The sequence below is a fragment of the Orycteropus afer genome, unplaced genomic scaffold (genome assembly GCF_000298275.1).
Source record: "Orycteropus afer afer isolate SDZICR_OR568_19922 unplaced genomic scaffold, OryAfe1.0 scaffold00042, whole genome shotgun sequence".
Taxonomy (NCBI): Eukaryota; Metazoa; Chordata; class Mammalia; order Tubulidentata; family Orycteropodidae; genus Orycteropus; species Orycteropus afer.
The window spans coordinates 12820382-12837399 of NW_006921629.1; the positions used below are offsets into that span (position 1 = coordinate 12820382).

At 46.9% G+C, this 17018-nt stretch overlaps 1 protein-coding gene across 1 annotated transcript in view; it reads right to left on the reverse strand.

Moving 5' to 3' along the window:
* ITGAE (integrin subunit alpha E) overlaps window positions 1–17018 on the reverse strand; it is a 78128-nt gene that overhangs the window by 34826 nt on the left and 26284 nt on the right. Inside the window, exons 9-19 of the mRNA XM_042780492.1 lie at window positions 16028–16181; window positions 15282–15432; window positions 14262–14329; window positions 13213–13348; window positions 12697–12839; window positions 11999–12139; window positions 11107–11331; window positions 9821–9951; window positions 7723–7853; window positions 6066–6226; window positions 4807–4935 (exon numbers count right to left, since the gene is read on the reverse strand). Of these exons, the coding sequence (XP_042636426.1) occupies window positions 4807–4935; window positions 6066–6226; window positions 7723–7853; window positions 9821–9951; window positions 11107–11331; window positions 11999–12139; window positions 12697–12839; window positions 13213–13348; window positions 14262–14329; window positions 15282–15432; window positions 16028–16181 (1570 nt within the window). The remainder of the gene's footprint in view (window positions 1–4806; window positions 4936–6065; window positions 6227–7722; window positions 7854–9820; window positions 9952–11106; window positions 11332–11998; window positions 12140–12696; window positions 12840–13212; window positions 13349–14261; window positions 14330–15281; window positions 15433–16027; window positions 16182–17018) is intronic.

Below are 17018 nucleotides of genomic sequence, written 5' to 3' on the forward strand. Positions count from 1 at the left end.
GGAACAATGGCAAACGGCCATTTAGATGCAACGATGGGTCTCTCCTCATCCAGAGCAAAGAAGAATGAAAAAAACTAAAGACTCATGGAAACAATTAGTCCAAGGGACTGGAAGACCATGTGATCCTCAGCCTATATGACCATGAGACCAGAAGAACTAGATGGTGCCCGGCTACCACAGTCAACCACTTGGAGGGGGGGATCAGTACAGGAGATCCTAGAGAGAGTAAGAGAACAATTTGGAACAAAACTCAAAAAAAAAAAAAAAAGACCAGGTTTGCTGGTGAGACCCCTGAGACTATAGCCTCTAATTCCCTTCAGATCTGGAACTAAACTCACTCCTGTGGCTTCCAGTCAAACAAGGGACAGGCATATGGGGTGAACATTTATACCAGATAGATACACTCCTTGGAGTGATCAATAATGGGAGAACAGAAGGGCAGTGTTTGCATGGGGACATATATAGCTCAGTGGGCAGGAGTACATGGGAGGAAAGAACACAGGGAAGAGGTAACTACAGGGAGGAAGTAGGAAGAGAGCTGTTGCATTGTGGGTAATTGCAGTCAATGTCAGGAAACAAAATGTGCATGAACTGCTGTATGGAAAATCCATTTGCTCTGTGAACTGTCACCCAAATCACAATAAAAATAAAAAGAAATAATAATAACAATAAAGAACAACAACTGCTGTCATGGGCTGGGGCTGGACTGGGAGCCCAGAGCTAGGAAGGAGACTTTCTACTTCCTGGAGAAGGAACATGCAGTTTGCAGAAGTCAGAGCATGAAGCTCTATCTGACTGTGTTAACAGTTTTGTGGAGGTGTTGTTTCTTGCATTTTTTCATTGTTGTAAATATATAGGTAACAAAACATGTGCCATTTCAACAATCTTCACATGTTCTTTTGTTCTGAATATAGCTAGGTAGCCTGCTCTTTCTCACTCAACCTCAGTGAAAGAGAACAGGGTTAAACTACCTAAGCACTCAGGTAGAACTCATTCTCTGGAAACATCTAAATGCCTAACACCAGAGCCTTTCTCCTCACCCATTTTTATAGGTAGGATTTTTTGAAAAACCTCTTTGCTAAGCCATCATAGTAATAACTGATGAAGGTAATAATCATTAAAAAAAAAACAAAAACATTGAGTTGATGCTGACTCATAGCAACCCCCACTGGTTTTCCAAGGTGAGAAATCTTTGCAGAAGTAGATTTCCCCCATCCTCCTTCTGCAGAGCGGCTGGTGGGTTTGAACCACCAACCTTCTAGTTAGCTGTCAAATGCCTTAGACACTGCACCACCAGAGCTCCTTAATAATCATAAATAGATGTTTATTAGGATAAGCACATAGCCTCAAAGCACCTCCCCATAAGATACTTATTAATTACAAAGGGAAATATCACCAGTAATAGGAAAACCAACATCATATGCCTCCTGGCATGATGCATTGAAAAGACACATTACTTCTGTGGTCTGCCTGCTGAGAACACCTAACCTGAATTTAAGCATGAGAAAATACCAGACAAACCAAAATTGAGGAAGAGTCTATAAAATAACTCCTGGCATAATTCAAATTCTTAAAAATCCAGACTTACTGGACTGGTTGAGATTGGACGACTCCCCATGACTATCACCATGAGATACTCTTTAAATCTTGAATCAAAACTAATCCCTGAGGTTACTTTTTACATAAATAACATAAAGATATTTTAGCTCATAAAATAAAAAATATAATCCGTGAATACTGTGTTCCCTTAAAAAATCATCTATATGAGACCAAACAGTCAACAATTACCCTAAAGCAAAGATAAGAATGTAAAGGGGTAAGGAAACTAAATTACTAGAAACAGAACAACCAGAACAGAATTAACCAAAATGCTGATCCATTGTGAAAAATGTAACTGATATTGTGGAATAATTTGTGTAGAAACTGTTAAATGAGAACTTAATCTGTTGTATAAATTCTCACTGAAAACAGAATAAAATATTATTTTAAATAACTAAAATAAAGTAACTGGCATATACTCTTCAAAAATGTCATTGAAGACAAAGAAACACTAAGGAACTATTCTAAACTAAAGAAGACTGGTTGCCATGAGTCAGCACTGAGTCAATGACAACTAACAACTCCTGCAACAAAGATAAATGACAATACAATGCAATGAAGAATCCTGAATTGGATTCTGGACCAGAAAAAATAAAAAATTTCCTTTTGCTGAAAGGACATTAGCAGGGCAAGTGGGAAATTTTGAATAAGTCTGTGGATTACTATTTCATCAATGTTAATTTCCTGGGTTTGATAATTTTGCTATGGCTGGGAAGGAAGGTGGGGCAACCTACTTCCATAGTGATGCCGCCACAAGCAATCGACTTCCATAGTGATGCCGCCTCAGAAACCCAAGGAGGGGTACGAGTCAGATCCAACTCGATGGCAAGCACAACACAACGATGTAAGGGAATGGCTTTATGTTTCAGGAAACACATACTGAAGCAGTAGGGGGTCAGGAGGCATCATATCTATCACTTTCAAATGGTTATATAAATATGTGTTTACATTACAGAGAGGAAGAAGGAGGGAATAATAAAGCAAATGTGGTAAAATGCTAATGTTTGGAGCATCTGGTAATGGGTGAATGGGAATTTTTTGTGCAGGCAGCCCTCATATTATTGCTCTTTGCTTTATTTTGCTTCACAGATACTGCCTTTTTACAAATTGAAGGTTTGTGGCAACCCTGCATTGAGCAAGTCTATCGGCTCCCGTTTTCCAACAGCATATAGTCACTTCAGGTCTCTGTGTCCCATTTTGGTAATTCTCACAATATCTCAAACATTTTCATAATGCTATTGCACACTTAATAGACTATGGTATAATGTAAACAGAACTTTTACATGCACTGGAAAACCAAAAAATTCACGTGGCTAGCTGGGGTAGTTAGGGTTGTGTGTCAACTTGGCTGGGCCTAGCTGAGTGGCTGGCCTAGTTGAGTGGCTGGGCAGCTGGATGTAGTTGTTCCCCATGGTGAGATTGGCAACGGATTTCATGGTGGAATCTACTGGAACAGCTTAGTAGCTGCTTTAGCGATGTGGTCTGCTTCCAGTATACAAGCAGCAGCTTTGGGAATGGTCTGAAGCTTATGACACGCTTGATCCCTGCATGTAGCTCAGTTGTTCACCAGCCTGCTATGTTGCCCTGCTGATCTTGGGACTTTTTCTGGACTTGAATCAATGGCCTGCCATGTGGTTTGGTAATATCAGGACTGTCTCATTTTACTGGTCAACCTTGGGCTTGTTAGCCTCAGCAGCCAGCAGCTGCCTGAGTGAAGAGATACCTGTAGCTTCAGCGGGCCGAGAGCAAAAGGCAGAGCTGAAGCCCAAGGTCGAGGGGCTTTCACCCAACCCTTAGAGCCTGACACTTTAAACTCAAACTTCTAGCCTCCAAAACAGTAAGGGAATAAATTCCTGTTTCTTAAAGCCATCCCAACTGTGCTATTTCTGTTACAGTGGCACTAGGTAACCAAAACACTTGCTTTACTGTGATATCCACCCTATTGCAGTGATCTGGAACTGAACCCACAGTATCTCCAAGGTGTGTGTGTACTATTCTTGTAACTTTCCAGTAAATCAAATATTTCTAAATAAAAAGCTTTAAAAAACAGAATATATTTAATCAGTGATAATCTCTTTATCACCAAAACGTTATTTCATTAGTTCTCCAAATCTTTTTCTGAATCACCTAACTTGCTGTCAATACAAAAAAGAAACAACCTTTAAATAAAATCTTTTCACCTAGCAAATTAAGATGATTATCTTCGTGCACAGGGGACCTGATTCTCCCTCTTCCTGGGAAAGAGCAATGGGAGCAATCACCCTGGATCATACTGTCTTCCTGTTTCTTCTCACTACTGTGACTGGTATCCTGGATATTGCAGAGCAGGTGCTTGTTTTTTTTTTTCCCAAACTGAAATTTAAGGTTGATACAGTTTAAGGTAATTAATTTAACTAATATAGAGTATTTTTGTAAACATACTAGACAGTCATGTGTGTTATATGATTCCTTAAATAGGTACATTATGTTACCTGGAGCTTTTCTATGCCAGCATGAACTACCTTTGGCTTTAAAAAAAAAAAAAAATTTGAGAGTCAATTCATTACAAATGACTGTAATTATTGCTTTTTAATGCTCACACTGTCACTTCTTTTGTGGATTTTTCTAGACTCTCTAAGAGTCTATAAATGGAGATAGACAGAATTGTCAGGGAGCCAGTGTGGAGAAAAAATCACCCTAAATGTCACAGGATCAGGAACTCTAGCTGTTTATCTCCCTGAGCTATGAAGTTTCTTGTGACACTACCGGCCTGTCTTAGCGGCACCGGCAGACACCAGGAGAAAAGCTTAGAGGAAAGTGTTGTGGGGCCAGACATTCAGCCCGAAGGCCCTGGGCAGGGCCAGGGTAGGCATGGTCACCAAAGGGTATCCTTTCTGCAGTGCAGGGCAGCACAGCTCCAGGCCAGCCCCCACATGGGACCCACACCACACTGTCACCAAAGACCCCTGACAAATGAAGATTCTCACGCAACCCAAATGCTTCATTAAATATTTAACAAGCACTTTTTGTGAACATAAAGGAACTGCCCCTGGAGGCCCTGGACAAGCTAACATCTCCTCTGGGACTCAGTTAGGGGCCTGGCTGCTGCCTAGAAGACCTCTCACCTCCTCACCTCTATTTCTGTAAGTTAGTGGCATAGGGTTTTTTGGGGTTTTTTTTGGGACGGGGTCCTCTGGAGGACTGGGTCCCAGTCGTGGACATAGTCACCTGGAAGATAGCAGAGGGCTCAGCGTAGAGGTCCAGGACAGGATGGGGATGGTCGCTGTGGATCTTGGGGGTCTGGAGTTGGTAGCTGACGTTGACAGTGATGTTGGAGAAGCAGTCCTCCTCACAGGGCTATAGGGCCACCAAGGTCGGCAGGGTTGGAGATGTAAGAGAAGATGACAAGAACACTTTTAACTCCGATGCAGTCATAAGAAGAAGTAAACAATGCAAGTGGTGAATTCGAAGTCCTAAGCATCTTCCAAATAAGCCAGGCTGAAAGGAAACTTCCTTCAACCACACTTCTAAGAGCTTTGAAAAAAAAATCTTCCCTCGTGTGCTATGGCCTCGAGACTCATAAATTCTTATGAATCCCATCCCAGTCACCCAGCGCTTCTGGCGTTGGGAGTTAAGACCTAGTTTGGACTTTATTCATAGCACAAGTGGAAGGCAGAGAAGGGAAGACTTACGGTCAAACGAGTGTTTACAAAGATTTTCCTCAAAGTAGCATGGAGGTCATATTAGAGAAGAAAAAAAGCAACACTAAGGAGCTCATTTAGATGCCTTTTGCCATTTTGTTTGCTCAAATGAGCTTTCTTGCCATGATATTAGCTTTGAACATATGAAAACAGGCAAGCGTGATTCTCTGGTGGAAAATGTAGTTATGCTTTTATTTAAGGCAGGCCATTGACTTGCTAGAAACTCCTTCTTAATCCAATTAATAAATCCAATACTTAAATCAAATTTCACCTTGGAAACAGATGTATAGGAAGAAGCATAGTTCATGACTTTGTTTATTGGAATAAATGATGTTTATAGGTTTAAGTTGTTGGTCCTGTTGGGCTCTGAGAAATAATATTTTTTCATGTCTCAGAGCACCTTTGCCAGGAGTAAATATTTCTAAATGATAACATTTGTCTTTCTATTCCTTCATTTTCATTTAAATTTTTCAGCATTGACTCCCGTAAGGGCTCTCAGCCCCACTGTGACTCTCAGGTGAGGACTAATCACATGAGGGAGAGACACCTGTGATTCCTGACTTATTACCAAGAAAAATGCCAATATTTCCCTTTTTCCCTCAGGTTCTCAGGAAGCTCAGACACAGGTTCAAATTCATTAGGTTTCTTCAATCTGGATCTCCCATGCCTTTATGTGTTTCTTGATCTATTTTCATTGTCTCATTTATAAGCATGGGTATGTTTCTTACTTCACGTGCACCTCAATGATACAAAACCCACCAGACTCTTTTAAACTCCTCCACTTACCTCTCCCTCCGTGAGGAACAGGAGGTCCTCACAGAGCAAGGACCCTCTGTTCCACACCCTAAGGGTGCTCAGACAAGTTTGCACATCCGAACACTTCAGCCTTTTCCTCTGCTTCATCACATCCACGTCCAATGTGAAGTTGAGAGATGTCTCTCTGAGGCCTGGGAAGAGATGTCTCTCTGAGGCCTTCCTGATGAAGCTGGGATAGGCAAGCCTCAGGCTGAGGGCCCCAAGCCTGCGTCAGGCTCCTGTGTGCCCATCCTGAATGGTGTCTCTACGCAGCCACTTCCCTGGGGCAAGACTCTTGAGTTTCTTCTTCCTTTCAGAGGTACTTTCTCATGGTCTCTAGCACCTAGGTAGGGTCCCTGAGTGTGCGCCAAACCCAGACCAGCACATTTCAGGGCTGAGTCAGCCTTCCTTATGGGAGACAGGGTCAGGGAGGAGGTTGGGGTTGAGGGAGGAAATAAGGAAGAATATCACAGGGAATAGAGAAGAAATCATAGAGTAAACATGAGAAACATGAAGATAGCAAAGCTGGAAGCACCTTGGGGATTACCCAGGCCAATTCCCTTACAGAACAGACTAGAAACTGGGGCCCAGAGAGGGACATACAGCTATCCAGCATCACACAGCCACTCAGCAGCTGCTAGTCAGGTTCTGTGCCCTGAAACTTACAGCCTATACAGCTGGAATGGATAGGTCTATCATTTTCTAGCCCTAGATTAAAAATGGCCTCCTTCTAAGGTAAAGTGACCCACTTTACCTTAGGTCTTTACCTTAGGAGAGTGTTCTCTGGCCTGTGGGAAGCAGAAAGATATCTCAGGGATAGATACTAAGAGATTAAGCCTTGAGGACTGTTGCTGAGGGGTTAATCTATAGGGGAGCCCTAGGATTGTACGTTCTTGGGCTGTGAAAAGCCATGACCACCTGCTGGAAATAGTCTCCAGCGACTATCAAGTAAAGGGTTGGGAAGGGAGGCCGGGCCTCTGGCAGTTTACCCACGTCCACCAAAGGCAGGGAGACTAGATGAGGGGGGTAAGGGAGAAGATGTGAATCAGACAGAAAGAGGAAAGGGCACTTCTCAGGAACTCCGACACACACATGCACACTCGTGGGCAGAGTTCCAGGTAGATGGAAGCCTGAGGAAGAGATCCAATGCCCCTGTTCCCAATAGGGTCAGATGAATCTCTTCAGAGTGTAGACTCAACATCAGACCACCCTTTCCTGAAGCAGCTCACACAGACTCGAATGTCAAAGTAGCTGAGCTCTAATAGAAGGATTTTAAGTACCAAGACCCCACACCAACCACCACCCCACACGTACACAGTCCTCTTTTCCTGCCCGCTAAACCAAACCAAACTCACTGCCATCTAGTCGATTCTAACTCATAGTAACCCCCTTGTTGTTGTTGTTGTTATGTGCCGTCGAGTCAGACCTGACTCATAGCGACCCCTCCTTGGGTTTCTGAGGTGGTATCACTATGGAAGTAGATTGCCCAACCTTCCTTCCAAGGAATGGCTGGTGGGTTTGGGCCACAGCCTTCTGGATAGCAGGCAAGTGCCTTAGGCACTACACTACCAGAGTTCCACAGCAACCTCCTACAGAACCCAAAGAGGGATAACCACAACACAGGTGGGTCAACTAGGCTGCCAGTTACCTGTCTCAGTGGCTGGAGTCCCAGAGCTGATTTCAAAGCACAAACGCACATCCACTGTACCGCTGAATCCAATGGGTAGTGCCTCAGGGGTAAAGTGCATGGACACCTTCAGGTTAACCACAGGTAGTGAGCTAAAACAAGTGCAAGAGGACCATGAGATGTAACTACAGAACTTCTGGGTCAGGGCTTGTCTGATTCATTCATTCATCTCCAATATGCTAAGTGCAATTCTGAATCCTCAGGATACAGTAGAGAAAGAGGTATGTCCCCACTCTAGTGGGAAAGCAGACAATAAGCAAATAAACAAGAAGAAACAGGAGAATACTATGTATTGGTAATACTATGGAGTCCCAGGGTGACACAAATGGTTAAATACTCAGCTACTAACCGAAAGGTTGGCCATTTGAATCCACCCAGGGGAACCTCAGAGGAAAGGCCTGGTGATCTACTTCCAAAAGATCACAGCCATTGGAAACCCTACGGAGCACAGTTCTTCCTTGACACATATGGGTTTGCCATGAGTTGGAATGGACTCGACAGCAGCTGGGCATAATAGTAGAATAAAAAGAAAATAGTATAAGGTAGTAGAGATGGGGGGAAGCTTAAATTGGGAGCTCAGGGATGGTCTCACTGATGAGGCAGCGTTTAAGTTGAAATCTGTTAACAAGAAAGAGCCAGCCATGTCAAGATCTGGGAGAAGAGCACTCCAGGCAGAGAGAACAGCCAGTGCTAAGGGCCTATGCCAGGGGTGAGTTTGCTTTGTCTGACAACCACAAAGGTCAGTGTGTCTGCAGTATAATTAGTGGCAGAGGGTAGTAACAGGAGATGGGAATGGAGGCCATCGTAAGGAGTTTGGATTTTCCTCTGCACGGGAGCCACTGTGGGGTTTTAAACAGCAAAGTGAAGGGATCATTCACTGCTCTGTGGAGAATGAAGCCAAGGGAATGGAAGCAGGATGAATGCCTGGTAATGGTCTAGGTGAGAGAGGACAGTGTCTTGTATGGGAGGTAGTAGCAGAGATGGAGAGAAGTGGGTAGATTTAGAGATATATTGGAGGCAAGGCCAATAAAGACTTATTGATGGGGTAAAGGGCAAAGGAAGAAGAGGAATCAAGGATATCCTGAACTTTTGAGGGAATGAGGGGTGCATGAGAATAACACATTTTAGAAATGTTAGCTTTGAGATACTCATGAGCAATAGCCAAGAGAGGTGCTGAGTATACAGCTAAGTCTGGAGCTCAGTGGTGAGGATGGGGCAGATGTTTAGAGCCGTGAGACTTGATAATTCATTTAGGGATGGAGCACAGAGACTCTGGAATTCATCATCATCATCGTCATCATTGCCATCAGTATCAACTATGCTAAATACTTTGCATATATCCCCTCATTTAATTCTCTTAAGTTTGTGAGGAAAGGGCTATTATTATTTCTATTTATAGATGAGAAAATTGGGACTTAGAAAAGTCAAATAACCTGCCCAAGGGCACACCATTAAGTGAATGCTGAGGTTCAAATGCAGATACCTTATGCAATAAATCACTGCACTTTCTCCTTCCATCAGTGCTTGGTGTTTTCATGAGGCCATTTCCTAACCCACTGCCATTGAGTCGGGTCTGACTCATAACAACCCCTCCTTGGGTTTCTGAGGTGGAAACACTATGGAAATAGATTGGCCAACTTCCTTCAGAGGAGTAGCTGGTGGGTTTTAACAGCCAGCCTTCTGGCTAGCAGTCAAACACCTTAGAAAAATGTATGAAAGCCAAACAAAGTATGGGCATGTGAGTTAAACATTTACCTCAAGTAGACACATGCCCTGAAGAGAACAATCATGGGAGAAGGAAGGGCTGCTTATGCACAGGGAGACAGCTCAGGGGGCAGGAGAGTATGGAGGGATGGACACTGGGAAGAGGTAACTATGGGGAGGAAGTGGGAGGGGAGCTGTTGCATTGTGGTAAACTGTGGTCAATGACATGAGACAAAGTATATGTGAACTGCTGTATAGAAAGTCAATTTGCTCTGTAAATCTTCACCCAAATCACAATAAATAAAAAAAGAAAAATGGATGAAGCTGGTGCCCAAGAGGTAGGGCAGACCCCTACCGGAGCACTGCTGCCTGGCCCAGAGAGCACACAGTGATGTCAGCAAGGCCGTCACCACTGAAATCGAAGCTACCAGCCACGGTCATGCCGAAGTAGCGAAGTCCTAGGGCCACTGCGGAAGCTCTGATCCTCTGTGGAAGGAGAAACATAAGGCGTGTGTGTGCAGGAGGGGTGTTAAAGAACAAGAAGGTCCATTTGGTTTTATTCAATTCATCATGAACAGTCAAGGGTTCCCACCCTGGGGATCCCTCAGTCTAACAAGAGGAAGGGCAAGGTTTCCCAAAGGAACTGGCATTTGAAAGGGGCCTTAAACCACAGGTGGGACTTGAAAGGCAGAGACAGGTGAGTGAAGCAAGCAGCGGGTGGGAGAACAGGGCCCTCTGAGGAAACAGACAGGTGAGAGCAGGAGGGAGTCTTCGTTCAAGGAAGGATCTGAGCTGTGGGGCTGGACTTGGACTTGTAGTAGGGGTGCAGAGTGTCATCAAAGGTCAAGGTTTTTTTTTCTTAAAAAAGTGACATGATCAGAATTTCACTGAAGGCATACGGTAGAAGTGGAGGCTGGAGAGGAGGTGGGAGGCCAGCGAAGGGCAGTGGTGGCAGGGGTGGAGAGGAGCTATTTTAGGGAGAGAAGGAGAAGGCAGAATCTAGAATCATTAGGACCTGGGGACTGACAGCCTTCGCAGGATGAGAAACAGGTCAATGTGTATGGGATTACCCTAAATTTCTAGTCTGGGTGATGGTTGAGGAGGGGACCCGGAGGAATGGCAGGTGGGGGGGCAGGAAGGGGATACTTTCTGTTGGGTGAGGTGAGAGTAAGATGCCTGGGGCCACCCAGGTGGCGGTGCTCACGAGGCAGACAGAATGGAAGCTTAGGAGAGAAACTGTAGTTGCCCATAGAAGATGTTGCATGGGAGGTTGCCAATGGACCCCTGGAGGATGGGGGTTAAGGTATGGAGGGGTTGGGTGTGAGACAGGCATCAGAAAAGGGGCAGAGAGAGAGAGAGGAAGGAGACACCTGAGGCAGGTCCATGGTCAGGAATGCCACAGGAGGGAGATGTAGGTCAAAAACCAGACCACAAGACCGTAACTTCTCACCCCCGCCCCCAAGGATCTAGGTGAGGTCCTGGCCTGGGACTTCCCTTCTTCATTGAACACTGCCAGCCCCCTGAGGTCTGCCTGTACTTAAGCCTGGAGCTGGTTCAGGCTGTAGCCATCACATCTGGGGGAGATCAGAGCCACAGAACTGAGGCAGAAGACGGTGGGTACTGTGAAGCCCCATGGGTCACCTGTGAAGGATTGGCAGAGAGGCCGTCCTGGCGTCCATTGTAGATGTACACACTGCCAAAGCTGGCACCATCATCGGCCCTAAAACCCTCCAGGGGGGCCCCGATGGCCACATCTGTGAGCTGATCCTGACTGATGTCCCCTATAGCTGCCATAGCAAAGCCAAACCGGGCATCGGTGAACTCAGGGTGTCCACTCAGTATCTGTGCCAAGGAGAAGGAGCCGTTCTGTAAAGCAAGGAGCCAGCTAAGGCCTCAGAAGAAGGGCACAGGTCACCCTCCCCATGACCACCCAGGAGGCACACACATTGGGCTTGTTGATTCTGATTCTCCAGCAGGGAGTCTCAAGCTCACAAAAAGCAAAGGGCCTTCCCAAAGTCACACAGTTACCCAGCAATAAATCTGTGGTAACTCCTGCCTTGCAGTTCAGGACCCAGTGCCCTACCCCTTCTGCTCCCAGGATTAGGGGCACTGGACTGGCATCTGGGAGGCTTGGGTTCCAGTCTTAGCTCCACCCACATTTGCTATATAAACTTGACCATGTCTCCAGATCAGTGAGTCTCAGCTCCTCAGCTGTAAAATGGGAGTGACTGCTCCATCCCAGAGTTATGGTAAGTTATGGTAAGAAACAAGTGAGATCATGGACAAACATGCTTTGTCAACCGGACAGCTATAATGGGTGTTATCAACATTGACTGCCTTGGATGAGAAAGCTGGGGAGAGGGGAGGAGAGAAGCAGCTGCCCCATCAACAGACATCTACCCTGAAGCACCTCCCATCACCATATGCCTTCTGGTGCAAGCGCAGGGCCAGGGTACTCCCAGTCTCCATCAGCTCTGCGCCAGGCTGAGGACCCATTGCCTCAGCAAGCTCATGAAGATGGAGATGCTCCCACCTGCTTGCTCAAGTTGTACACATAGACTCTGCCTTCTTCCTTGTGAATGTGGTAAAACGGAGCCGCCACCAGCAGGAAGTCTGTGGTCCCATCCATGTCGATGTCCACAGGGCACAACTCAGAGCCAAAATAGGACCCCATCTACAGCCCAAGAGGAACTCAGTTCACCAGGAGGGCCGGTGAGGGCCTCTCCCCTCCCGTAAGGAGGGCTAGACTTCTGCTCCTGCTCTTCCTTGGATGACAAGGTTTGGGTCTTTCCAGGTCAGTTTGCTCACCAGACTAAACCAAGAGAGTGAGTAAACAGCTCTGTCCCCAAAATAGAGGGACACTAGATGTCTCCAACTCATGGCAATCCCAGGTGTATCAGAGTAGAACTATGCTCCATAGGGTTTTCAACGGCTGATTTTCAAAAAGTAGATCACTGGACCTTCCTTCTGAAGTGCCTCTGGGTGGACTTGAATCTCTAACCTTCTGATTAGCAGCAGAGCACATTAGCTACTTACACCACCCCAGGGACTCCACAATGAAGGAAACCACCTGGGAATCAGATATGCAGAGACCAAGTAGAGCCACTGAGTACTGCCTGAGTTTTGCCCAGGCTGGCACCCTGATGCACAATTTGTATGGGACCAATTTCCCTATGGAAACAGGGTCCCCCATTTAAAATAAGGGGGGGGGGGTTTCTTCCCAGCAAGTACCTGCTCTCCTTGCAGCACGGGAAGGAAGTTGGCCTCTGTGCCATTCTTCAGGAGCTCAAATACAGTCCCATGCTGCTTGTGCTTTGGAGCCCCCGCAACATAAGAGAGGCCACAGGCTCTGTGCAACACAGCCAACGAGTACCCTGTGGGGACCAGAGGCGAGCAGGTGGTGAACCGGAGCTCCCATAGGGCCATTCCTTGGTCCCCTCATCTTCCCAGTCAAGCTTTTGAAGTGGTAAGACTGTTTTCTCAAGCCCGAAATAGGCATCAGCGAGTGCTCCCAATCACACATTGTCGCTGAGGACTGAGATGAGAAGTGAGGGAACGTCCACCACCCTCCCCTAGGCAGCCGCCCAGGGCCACACTGCATCGCGTCCCCACACCAGAAGGCCATACTCTTCACCCTCGGGAACCCTTACCAGGGCCGGTCTCTCACCCACGTGACCTGCCAAGACCCATCCTGACTAGGGGGCCTAATGCCCAGCTTCAGGATCCCTGTCTAGGTCCCGCCCTCACCTAGGTAGCCATTCTGCGCAGCCTTGGGGTCCACTGCAGTCTGCTTCAGGAAGTGACCCTCATGACTGCTCATGTTGTACAGAAGAACACCCCCGGACCAGTCAAATGCACCAACGGCGCCGAGCAGCACCTGCCCCTGCAGGAGATGGCATGGAAGCCCTTCTGAGCGGGAGGGACCAAGGGACCACCCACTGTGGCCGTGGCTCTGCCGACCAGCGTGGCACACTTTGCAGGCCCTGTGCCTGTCTGACCAGAGATGCAGACAAGAAGGGAGATGACAAACACTGGGCTCCTGTACCCAGTACTAGCCCTCCCCCAGGGCAGAGAACTGGCCAGGGGCCCAAATGTGTTGAGCATTAAAAAAGAAGTATGACTGAGTAAGACAGTTGTCATTCTCATTCTTCACAGGACCTGGAGACAGATCTGTGTGTGGAGTGAAGGCCCTAACTGCTCTTCCACTCACACAAGCACCATGCCCTTGCCAAGCCTGTCTCTCCTCACGTTTGTCCAGTGGAGAAGTCAGCAAGTTGACTGGCAAGCCTAACCCCCAAAACCCATTGCCATTGCATCAATTCTGACTCATGGGGACCCTATAGGTTGGAGGAGAACTGCCCCATAGGATTTTCAAGGCTTTAAAATCTTTAGGGAAACAGATTGCCTTACTTTCCTCCCCTGGAGCAACTGATAGGTTCTAACCCACGACCTTTTGATTGGTAGTGAAATGCCTTAACCACTGCACCACCAGAGCTCCTATTGGCAAGCCTACCCAAGCCAAATCCTGTTTTTCTCATCGGAATTAAAGGAAATTTCTCAATCATTGAGCACAGAGAACAAAATTACTCTGTAGGAAAGATGGTCATTCTTCCATCTCAAAGGTCCAGACAGATGTAAGTAAGCAGAAGTAGTCTCCTTCATCCTGAAATCGCTCCTTCAGAGGCATCCCCCCAGGGAGGGCAGAACTCTGCACTGCCACCCAGGAGTGTCTCAATACCTGGCTGTCAGTGGGCCCCTCCTCTAAAGGTGAGCTGTGTGGTGAGTTAGACACATACCTTGTCCAGGATCTGGGCACTGAACCCAACCTGTGCTAGCTGGTAGTGAAGGGCATCTCCGCCTGCACCTGGAAGCCAAGAAGCCCAGTGAGGCCAACGTGAAGGGAGAACCCGAGCCAGGGAAGGGTCCAGTGTGTCCTTGCTCGCAGGGGGAACAGTGTTTGGTGTCATAAGAAGAGCACCAGGCTACATGAAGGCTCCTGGGTTTGGGCCATGTTTTACTTTTTAAATTAATTAATTAATTAATTATTGTGATTAAATAAAAAAAGTTTACAAAGAAAATTCACTTTTCATACAGCAGCTCACATACATTTTTCATGACATTGACTGCAATTTCCCACAATGCAACAGCTCCCTTCCCACTACCTCCCCATAGTTACCTCTTCCCTGTGTCCTTTCCTCCCACACACTCCTGCCCTCTGAGCTGTCTCCCTGTGCATACGCAGCCCTTCTACTGTCCCATGATTGATCTCTCCAAGGAGGGTATCTACCTAATGTAAATGTTCAGCTCATATGCCTGTCTTTTGTTCGGCTGGAAGCCACTGGAGTGGGCCTGAAATTCCAGGCCTGAAAGGCAGCTAGGGGCCATAGTCTCAGGGGTTCCATCAGGCTCTATCAGACCAGCAAACCTGATCCTTTTTTTTTTTTTTTTTTATGATTTTGAGTTTTCTTCCACATTGTTCTCCCACTGTATCCAGGATCTCCTACATAGATGATAGACGATCCATGTTTTTGGAACATGAGCAATTCACTCCCTCTTTCGAGATAGTTTTCCTCATTCCTCAGTACTAATTCTGTTCATCAGAGCCTCACAGAGTTTCTGGGAAGTGAGCAGGTTGGAAGTATTGTTGCCCTTTTTTGAGATGGAGAAACTGAGGCTCAGAGAGGTGATGAGAGTCAGCTGGAGGGCCACATAAAGGGAGGGTGGAGTTGGGGCTGAAGTGCAGGGCTTGGGCTTCCTACTACATTCAGGGGTGGGGGTGGGACAGTCAGAGCGGCACAAGGCCCTGGAGAACTCACCTTCCATATGGATGATACGTTGCTGCAGTTTGCTCAGCAGCCCATCTAGTGCTGAGTAGTTGGTCACCTTGAAAGCATGAGTCTCATCGGGGTCTGAAGCAATTAGCTTCAGTTCTCTGTCAGAGCGATCCTTCTCAAATGCATCCCCCACCTGCACAGAGGTGCCACTGCAGTGTGTCAGCACCCTGAGGGATGGCTGGTTCCCTCTAGGCCTGGCCTCCAGAGCTTTCCACCACCTGTTTCCTTCCTTCCCTGCTCCCTGTTCTCTCTCTAGACACAGTCTATGTTCATTTTACCAAACTACATGTGTTTTCTTGAACACACCAGGCTCCTTCTCACCTCTGCCCATGCTGTTCCCTCTATCTGCAAAGCCCTTCCTGGGTCCCCTATGCCCCAGTAGCTATTCCTGTTCATCCTCCAAGACTCAGCTCAGCACCATCTTCTTCAGGGACCTTCCCTGGTGTCTGGTCCTTCCAGTTGTCTTCCCTGGTCTCCACTGCCTTCCTCATCCCTGCTCTGCAAGTGAGCTGTTACCACCATTGGGACATGAGCTCTCTGTGGGAAGGCTCAGAGGGGCACAGGGCATGCAGATCAGAAGAGAAGTTGGTGAGTGTTTGTGAATAGAGCAAGGTTTGGGTCATCTGCTTACAGAGGGTGATGGAAAACCAGAAGCCCCTATCAGGAGCCCTCCCCCCCACCTGGGACTATGCAGGGTCAGGAGATTCCCCCCAGCTTCTGGCTCTTACCCCAATGGCAAAGCGCTCAACACCCTGCATCTCTGGGGAGCTGATGACAGTCGAGAGGTTGAGGGGGTCCATGAATATGTCCCCATCGGTGAGCACCACCATGACCTTGGTTGCCTTTTTTTTGGAGCCATGCGTTGGGGTGAAGATCTTGTTTCTATGTAGGGGAGAATAAATGAAGAGGGGAACTTTATCAGAAGGACAACTGGGCTCTGGAGAGATTTCATTCACTGAACCAGTTTTAGAATCAGGATTAAAAGTGCCCCTCACCCTAAATGGAGAACAAAGGCTCAAAGAGGGGTGGTGATGCCCATTGTATGTGATGCTATGATACAGGTACCTGCTTCTAATCGAAAGGTGTTAGGTGACATTCAAGTCTATTCCTTTTATGTGTGTGTAGGACTAGCAATGAATAATAATGATGATATTAATCACAACGCTTAATGCTTACATGGGAGCTCTGGTAGCATAGTCCCTAAGGCACTTGACTGCTAACCAGAAGGCTGATGGTTCAAACCCACCAGCCACTCCTCAGAAGGAAGATGGGGCACTCTACTTCCATAGTGATACTACCTTGGAAACCCAAGGAGGGGTCGCTAAGAGTCGGATCCGACTTGATGGCACCTAACAACAACAACAACAATGCTTACAGAGCACTTATGGGCCCTGAAGGCTGGGCCAGGTAGTGTTGTAAAACACTGCACATATTTTAACCCATCAAACCCACCAGCCACTCCTCAGAAGGAAGACTGAGCAATCTACTTCCGTAAAGATACCGACCGCCTCAGAACCCAAGGAAGGTTCGCTATGAGTCGGATCTGACTCAAGGGCATTGAGTTTGGTTTTTTTGGTTAATCTCACAAAAGGAGCTCTGGTGGTGTAGTGCCTAAGGCATTTGACTGCTAACCAGAAGGCTGGCCGTTCAAACCCACAAGCCACTCCTCAGAAGGAAGGTTGGGCAATCTACTTCTGTAAAGATTTACCATCTCAGAAA